Source organism: Cydia strobilella, chromosome 17, assembly GCF_947568885.1.
Source record: "Cydia strobilella chromosome 17, ilCydStro3.1, whole genome shotgun sequence".
NCBI classification, from domain to species: domain Eukaryota; kingdom Metazoa; phylum Arthropoda; class Insecta; order Lepidoptera; family Tortricidae; genus Cydia; species Cydia strobilella.
Genome location: NC_086057.1, coordinates 4,710,377 through 4,719,580, shown reverse-complemented (window position 1 = coordinate 4,719,580; position 9,204 = coordinate 4,710,377). Strand labels below are relative to the sequence as shown.

Here is a 9,204-nt window from a genome sequence, read left to right as displayed (position 1 = left end):
TTTATGGTCGTAAATAATGGGTAACTAGGTAAATACCTATTAACCTGTATCAAAACTACAAAACGATTACCTTCCGATTATCTTTTAAAGGATCACCCTCAGATTATGCACCTAAAAATATAAATACATAATTAAGAAGTTAATAGAAACCGTAAAAAATCAATAAATGACGAATGCACCTATGGTTCAACTCTCATGTGTCGGTCGCGATACACTTTCAGCCATCATCAATACGATGGTACCATGCAATAAGTTTTTGCCAAGTTTAAAATATATGTACCTTGATATTATAAGTTTAGTAACTGTAGTTGGTGGGGACCCACCACTTGCAATACCGCTATGTCATTAATATAGCACATTCATGACATAAGATGAATCCACTTAATATAATATTTGTTTTCTGAACTCTCAATACAACCATAGTAGCAATACAGCAAAGGCAATTTTTTTTATTATTCCGGCTTTAATGTTTACATTTTAAAAATATACAACATTACGTCGCACAGTCTTCCGTTCCTTGCAGAGCGAATACTTGAATGGAGGGCATAAGTTTTTAGATTTGATGCTTAATATCTGAATTTCTGTGGATTGATATTCATTTCATTTCATTGATTGCGTGGTTGATTGCTGTGCTGTCCCGTTCGCGCTGCGAGAATAGAAGCCGCTACACCAATATTTGTGAAAATATGGTCAATCGCGCCTTGCGGTCAATAAGAGTAATTTAAATAAAATAAAAAAGGTTCATATCATTTATATATTCTATTTAAAGGTACTCGTCACATGCAGCCATTTATAAATGTATACTAAATTAATTCCTAATGATGTTTGTTAAACGCTGACTTTACCTACTCAGGTTTAACTGGATATTATTATGCATTTTAATAGCTCGAATATATGTACATTAGGTACGTATATATAATTAAATGATAAATAAATATTCTGTTACCATTAATGGACCTTGGCCCATTCATTATATGTAATATGAGCGCAATAATAAACATTTGAGTTTGAGTAAATTACAATCTTATTTGAAAGATTACTTCGAAAGCTGAGTAGACTCCTAGTCTTATAAATTATTTTTGTTTAGAATACCTTTGGTGATGCCACACATATGACATGCTTTATGCTTAATAACTGAACAGAAAGCATAATTTATGCACGTTCATATATTTTTTAGATTTCAGGAACGTGGTGGATTTTTTAATTTGATAAAAATCAAAATATAATTCTTCTTGGGTAAATCAAAGGACTTAAAAACGACGTTAGACATGTTTCGAGCAAATACATGTTTTTTTGTTAAGTTGAAGCTCTCGAAAACGCGCTAGGCCGCGTGAGTCTTTGTCCATTGCACGTCGTGTCACTATTCGTTGATCAGGAGCTGCTGTAAGCCGATTTGCGCGTGCACGCGCCTAATAACTGAATTTTCTCATTGTCGTCGTCTGCTCAGAGATCATCGTAAACAAGATGAGTCGTCGTGAGACAGACATCACACGGCCTACGCGTCATAAGCGTCAAGACGCGGGGAAAGACATCACAGCCACAGCGTACCCCACCCTGTCTGGAGGTAACGCTGGGTTGTATCGTTAGCCTAAATTACGTCTTATCTTCGTAGATAATTACACTTAGACGAGCCTGAATCTTGTCATCAATAGTGTACTGTTCTGAGCCTTCAAAAATTCCGTATCGCGGACAAGCACTGCTAGTGAATTTTAATACATTTCACAAAAGGACATATGTCTTATGAGTTTACTCGTATTAAACATTTTCAAATCGAATTAAACTTAATGCAAAGTTGACCACAAATTGTATGGAATCTTAGTCAATTAGGTTTTATGAAGAACAAATTAGATTTTGTTTAAATATCCTAATGTTCAGCGTTGGAGGTAATGGCGACCAAATGAAAGCAGAGAATCTGATATCTTAATTTAATGTTTTACAGAAGGCTGGTTAGAAAAAGTGGGCTTATCTACATACATGTAGAAGCTTATATAGTAAAGTACAGCGCCACACTATGACACTACGGATTGGTTAGGAACTATTACATACATTGACATAGCTAACAGCTTATTGAGCACTTAAACTAGTACACAATAGTTTCGGTAGATGTCACCTTTACATATCATAGGACGATTGAGAGACTTAATCTGTCTAGATTAGGTAAGTAGGTACTTAGGTATGCTAATACCTACTTATCTGCTACTTGTTAAGATAGGTCTTAACATTTTGCCACCCCTTGAAATAGTTAATGTTTTATGAGTAACATTAGGTATTTCAAAGAATAGGCTTTATACATTTTACCTATCAGTAAGGATGGGCAGAGTTCTTTGTTACGAGTTATAGTTAGGTAATTACTTAAATTTTAATTAGATCTGTGCCCATTCTTATAAATGAAACAACAATAGGAAATGATTTTTATTTTAAATAGGGAGTAGGTATTCTAATTATGTACATAGGTACTAGGTAAGTAAGGTAATTTAGGTACTTAATTATACTTATTTGACACTTAGTTATAATTATTTGAACTTTACATTAGGTTGGTACTGTTGGTAGGTATTTACTACTTATATGACTTCACCCGAAGTAGGTAATGGACAAATGTTATTGAACGCGCGTTGGATGTCCCCTCTGGCGGTTCGGATGACGGCCACCCTGGTGACGCCATCCCGGCCCGGCTGCGTCGCGACGATCTTGCCCAGCCTCCACCGGCAGGGCGGCAGACGCTCGTCTCGTACCAGGACGACGGTGTCGACTGCGAGGCTTGGGCCGCGCGCGCTCCTCCACTTCGTGCGTTCCTGCAGCGTTCCGATGTAGTCACGTGACCAGCGCCGCCAGAAGTCCTGCGTGATTTGTTGCAAAAGTTGATAGTGAGTTAATCGGTTCTTTGGTACATGGTTATAATCTTCGTCCGGAAGTGAATTTGGTGCTTTTCCAATTAAAAAGTGAGCTGGCGTAAGGACAGGATAGTCAGGATTTGAACTAGGTAAGGGACATAGTGGCCTAGAATTTACCATAGATTCTACCTGATATAGGATTGATACAAATTGTTCGTAAGTTAACAAAGATAACCCTAACACTCTTTTTAAATGATATTTGGTAAGTTTTATACTAGATTCCCATAGGGACCCCATATGAGGTGTATAGACAGGAATAAAACTCCATTTTATGCCCTCGTCTGCGCAATGAGATACTAGCTCGCTCGAGCTGTCCTGTAGGTATTTTTGTAAATCTTTTAGCTCGTTACTAGCCCCATGAAAGGTTGTTGAATTGTCACTCACCAACTCCTTCGGTTTACCTCTCCTGGCGATGAATCGTCGCAGCGCCGCCAGGAAATTGGCTGACTCGAGCCCTGTAATTAATTCGAGATGAATTGCCTTTGTTGCAAAACAAATAAACACTGCTATATAGCACTTAGAGACCTTGTAACCACGCCCTGTCCTATCTCTAATGTTATAAGGTCCTCCATAATCGATACCCGTGATAGCAAAGGGGGGGGAAGGATTTACCCTTGAGGGGGGTAAGTTTCCCATTATAGGGTTAGTAGTCTTTGGATTTGCTCTAAAACACGGAACGCATTTATTTACAATTTTCGAGGCTAACATCCTACCTTTTGTTGGCCAGATGCGCTCGCGAATAGTTGAAAGTAATAACTGAGGGCCAGCGTGCAGAGTACGTATATGTGCGTTTGCCATCAGTAGTTTGGTAAGCGCGTGCTCGTGACTTAATATTAAAGGATGTTTTTTTTCATATGCATAATGCGAAAGACCGATTCGTCCGCCTACGCGAACGAGTCCGTCCTTCATGAATGGGTGTAAAGATAATATTTTTGATTTGTTAAGAACCGGTTTATTGTTTTGCAATAATTTATATTCGTGTGGGAATGATTCCATTTGTGCATGTCTAATTAATGCGTGATCCGATTTTTTTAATTCTTCTACGGACAATGGTCCTGATAATTTATTATTTGGATTAATTGTTCGAGTTTTATTTTTTGTATTATATATAAATCGAAGTATGTATGCTAATACATGAATAAGTGTTTTATCGCTTGACCACCTGTGGAAAAGATATTGTATCGTGTCGTTAGATTCTGTGCTAATAGCCAAGGTGAGAGTTATGTTTACGTCGCTCTCGGCCTCGGGTGCATGATTTAGTGACTCAGAATCGTGGGTCGGCCATGTGTCCGGACTTTGGGTCAACCACGCCGGCCCAGACCACCATAACTGGTTGGTTTCCAGCTTGCCTGGTGCTACCCCTCGGGACAAAAGGTCGGCGGGGTTATCCTCCGAGCGGACCCATGACCACTCGTGCTTGTTTGTAAGTGATAATACTTTTGTGACTCTGTTACTAACAAAACAAGTTAATTTAGGGTTACTATTTTTTATCCAACATAATGTTATTTTTGAATGTGACCACAGGTTGATTCCGGAAACGTCACATTTTAATGCTCGTTTTATTTTGTCGACATGTGTCGCGAGCAGTAAACTGGAACAAAGTTCCAAATTTGGAATAGTTTGGGGTTGTATTGGACTTATTTTTGATTTTGAGTAAAGTAGGTGAACTTGTACGTTTCCTACTCTATCGCTTGATCGTATATAGATGGCAGCGCCATAGGCTTTAATACTACTGTCACAGAACCCATGAATTTGTATCGTTACATAATTGGGTATGACTGTACATCTCGAAATTTTCAATTGGTTTAATAAAAACAAGTCTCGATAGAATGTGTTCCATTCTTGGATCAAGTCTTGTGTTAATTCGGTATCCCAATCTAATTGAGCCTTAAATAATTTTTGAATAAATATTTTGGCTACTACAATTACTGGTCCCGTCAAGCCTAGGGGGTCGAAAATGGACGAAATTACCCCTAGTACCTTTCTTTTGGTGATTGGGTGTGAAATTTGGTTTTCTTTAATGGTATACATAAGCTCATCTGAGTCACTAGACCACGCTAAACCCAGGACCTTATGTGTTTTATCTCCAAATTCGGTTGTGTGTGTGTTTTGGTGTGTGTGTGTTTCGCTCACCCGTTTTATGATGACTTCGGAATTGGACTTCCATTTCCGCAGCGTGAAGTTGGCTCCCCGCAGGATCTCGTTCACCTGTGATGCAGTTTCAGCTACCTGATTCTCGTCGTCGCCGCCGGCGATAAAATCGTCCATGTAGAACTGGTTCGCTATGGCCTCTGCAGCTGCTGGAAATGTGTGTTGGTTTTCGTTTGACAATTGTAACAAACATCTGGTTGCAATATGTGGTGCTGACTTTAAGCCGAAACTTAATGTGGTCAGCATATAAATTTGGAGTCGTTGGTGAGTATTTTCCCGCCAAAATATGCATTGTAGGTATTGTTGATTTGGTTTAACATAAATACATCTGTACATTTTTTGTATGTCAGCGTTAATAACATATTGGTATTTTCGGAATCGTAGAAGTATATTTATGAGTTCGTCCTGTATTATTGAGCCTTTGTATTGGATATCATTCAAAGAAATGCCGTTATCAGTTCTGCATGAGCAGTCGAAAACAATTCGAATAGGGGTTGAGGGGGAGTCGCGAAAAACAGCTTGGTGGGGTAGAAAATTACATGGGCCATCATAATTATCTTGTAATTGAATCATATGGCCAGCTTGTTCGAACTCGCGCATGAAATTCACATATTTATCTTTAAATTCGGGGTTCCGCTCGAACTTGGATTCTAATGTTTTGAACCTCCGATATGCTATGTGCCTAGATTGACCTAACTTGGTAGGTGGCTGCTTTAATGGAAGTTCTATTTCGAAATTACCCTCAGAGTTGTGAGTGTGAGTTTTCAGAAATATATCCTCACATTGTTTTTCATCATAGGGTAAATTTGGTGCGGAACCCTCCTCTATTTCCCAAAACTTTTTTAATTGAGTTTCTACTGTAACTTTACATTGAATGGCAGACTCGGTTTTTTTTTGTACGGAACCCGTGACTATCCATCCTAATCGCGAGCGTCTCAGAACCGGTAATCCGGGCCCGAGCTTGTATTTACCGGTAAGAAGTAAATCAAAGAATATCTCCCCACCGATAAGCAAATCTACATCTTGAGCTAAGTTAAACTCGTCATCAGCTAATTTATAACGCGACGGAATGTGCCAACGTTGCACGTTTGGTATTAAAATGTTGGTAGTACAAATTATAGGCGTAATAAAACAGGACAAATTCGTTGTAAAGGTTCCGTCTAAGGAATGCAATGTTACGTCACACGATTCTAAAAGGCTAGACACTTTTTCATTGAAACCTATGACATTTAAGGCAAGTTGTTCCTTGTTTAATTGTAACTTTTTGGCCGCGTTTTCGGTAATGAAATTTTCTTGCGAGCCATTGTCTAAAAATGCCTTCATTTTATGCACATTGTTATGCTTATCCCTAACGAGCACTTGGGCTGTTGTAAGGAAAACTGACCTATTTCGCGCATTGTTTATTTGTTTTTCGATTAAAGTGTTATTCGACAAGGTAGTCTCGATTTGACTAGAACTCGGTTGTTCGTCGATTAACGTTGATATTGGTAATCGCGTTGGTACGGGGTTACTACCTACATGAGTGTTGGTATTTGGTTTGTGTAGTAACGTATGATGCTTGCCCTTACATACTCGACATGTACTGGCCCTGCAGTTTGTTAAGACATGCGTTCCGGACAAACAATTAAAGCATAATCGTAATTTATTCACGGCTCGGATGCGCGCGATAACGTTTAATGCACTAAACTTTGGACACTGATTAATATAATGCGTACTCGAACAATACGGACACTGGTTACATTTAAACTGTTTGGAGGTTACCTTGATAGGTTCGGACGTGGTTACCATGGCCTTCTTGGAAGTGCTGGGTGCGTCCGATGGTACTGCTGGGCTGGTCGCTTCCAGCCGGTCAGCTCGGTTCTTTAGGAAGGTTTTGAAATCCTGCAACGAAGGCAATTTTCTCAAATCAACACTGTTTTCCCACTTTGATTGCAATCGACTGTCTAACTTTTTAACTAACATGTGAATAATTGCGAGATCCCAATTTTCGGTAGGTACATTTAATGAGCGCAAAGATCTCAAATGTTTGGAAATATTATCGCACAGACCTCTTAGACCCGAAGGAGTTGACGGTACCGGTTCCACGTCGAACAAGGCTCGCATGTGGTTGGTGACTAAACGTTTAGGATTATTATAACGTTCACAAAGCATCTGCCACGCGAGCATGTACGCGTCCTCGGAGAAATCGAGCGAACTAATTACCTCAAGTGCGCCGTCTTGTAAACAACTGCGTAGGTACTTATATTTTACGATCGGTGCTAAGCTAGCTTGGTTGACTAGGGCATCAAATGTGTCTCGAAATTGCAGCCACTGTGTTAGGTCTCCGTCGAAGCTAGGGAGGCTAATTTCGGGATATTTTATCGACTCACCGAGGGGTTGCTGCGGCGGGGCTTGCGGACTATGGTCATTTGGTGTTGAATCGGTATCTACCTTCGCCAGCAGCTTGCCCTTAGCGCTAAGTCGGTAAAATGTGTCCTCAAATGACATACGCTCGGCCTCGTGGGCTTCGATGTCCCCTTCGTCGCTGCACAGTGTCTCGATCCGGTCCTGTATCTCAGAGAAATCATTGTATAACTTTGGTAATTGTTCTAGTCTTAAGCTTATGTCTACAATTATTTCGGCCGTCAATGCACTTGAGTCGATTCTTTCTATAAATTTATTAAATACAGTTAATTTTCGCTTACAGACACCTCGTCTATTTTTTAACTGCCTAATTTCTAACTCTTCTAGAGTGCTTTTGGAAGTTTCTAACATGATTAAGAACGATTACAATTTACAATTTGTAGGAAATAAATCGATTACAATTAAATTTGGTAGGGAGATTTGGTAGATAGGTTAGGGAATGCCAGCTCACTTGCCTTCTCGATTGATGCTCGTGCGCGTGGCGTAGCTTGGTGATTGCCCTCGCTTGGGCGCTCCTTCTGCCTCTGGTGTGGTACCACCCACGTGGTCCCTTTGGTACTTGCGGTAGCCGTTCCCTGCTGCGGCTGCGGTGCCACGCACGTGGTCCCGCTTTGGTGGCTCGGTCGGCGCCTGTCGCGTTGGCTCAGGCCGCTCGATCGAGTGGTGTGGTCGCCTCCTAGTCACCTCTTCAGCTTCTTCAGGTCGGCGGAGCCCCACGCGGTTGCTGCCTACGTGGTAACGTTGCTCTCCCGGCCTAAATCAGGATACGCGGCGATTCCTCGACGTACCGGCTCGCAAATTTTACTAAATTTACTAGCGATTCGCTTTAAAGTACTGAGATTAACCGCGATTTAAACTAGGGGTCACCATTATGTTCAGCGTTGGAGGTAATGGCGACCAAATGAAAGCAGAGAATCTGATATCTTAATTTAATGTTTTACAGAAGGCTGGTTAGAAAAAGTGGGCTTATCTACATACATGTAGAAGCTTATATAGTAAAGTACAGCGCCACACTATGACACTACGGATTGGTTAGGAACTATTACATACATTGACATAGCTAACAGCTTATTGAGCACTTAAACTAGTACACAATAGTTTCGGTAGATGTCACCTTTACATATCATAGGACGATTGAGAGACTTAATCTGTCTAGATTAGGTAAGTAGGTACTTAGGTATGCTAATACCTACTTATCTGCTACTTGTTAAGATAGGTCTTAACAACGTAAAAGTATATATATATATACAACCTGGCTATACCTAATATATGTATACCTTTTTGAACCTGCATTGCTAAACTTTCCCGTGTTTCTTAACAATGCCTTATAACTCAATTGGAACAGTAAACTTGTGTATACACATATGTACATGGTAGATAATTATTCCTACAAATATGTTTTCAGAAATAAATATGCTATGATAATATTGATAATGGGAAAGAATGCAGCAAAACTTTCAACTCTTAACATCTACCTGGTTTTTATATCTGAAGAATGAAGCTTGAGAAATATAATACATGATCAAACGAACTTCAAAGTGAAGTTCGATCAGTATTATATGAGTAAGCTTCATTCGAAGATATAACTACCCTCCCTCCCCTATACCCGGAAAGAAAGTTTTGCTTTAGAAAGTAAAGTCTCTAAAAATAATGAGCAATGGCGGCAAGCCGCGCGCCCCATCAAGACTGGGTGAAAAAGTAGGGATAGACCTGTTTGAGTTAAAGTTTTTGCTACCTACTTTAAACATGCGATGAGTTG

General features: G+C 39.9%; 1 protein-coding gene across 13 annotated transcripts; it reads right to left on the bottom strand.

Annotated features, from left to right (window-relative positions):
- Window positions 1-2,399: 2,399 nt before the first annotated feature.
- Window positions 2,400-8,490, bottom strand: LOC134748845 (uncharacterized). 13 transcript variants are annotated; one of them, XM_063683664.1, is made up of 4 exons: window positions 7,412-8,490; window positions 6,804-6,923; window positions 3,276-3,346; window positions 2,400-2,837 (listed from the first exon to the last, which is right to left on the bottom strand). In XM_063683664.1, the coding sequence occupies exons 1-4, from the start codon at window positions 7,448-7,450 to the stop codon at window positions 2,558-2,560; spliced, it is 510 nt and encodes a 169-aa protein (XP_063539734.1). In that variant the 5' UTR covers window positions 7,451-8,490; the 3' UTR covers window positions 2,400-2,557. The 13 variants fall into 13 exon arrangements, 12 of the variants coding, with proteins under 12 accessions (XP_063539734.1, XP_063539730.1, XP_063539732.1 ...); XR_010128436.1 differs by lacking the exon at window positions 7,412-8,490 and adding an exon at window positions 7,091-7,405 and having other exon boundaries at window positions 2,400-3,346; window positions 6,828-6,923; XM_063683660.1 differs by having other exon boundaries at window positions 2,400-5,191; window positions 7,412-8,408.
- Window positions 8,491-9,204: the final 714 nt, after the last annotated feature.

Coding starts and splice junctions, on each gene's coding strand:
- LOC134748845 (XM_063683654.1), bottom strand. CDS start 7,450: ATGACCATAGTCCGCAAGCCCCGCCGCAGCAACCCCTCG. Junction 6,924..7,411: donor CCCGCCGCAGCAACCCCTCG/GTGAGTCGATAA, acceptor CCTTCGTTGCAG/GATTTCAAAACCTTCCTAAA.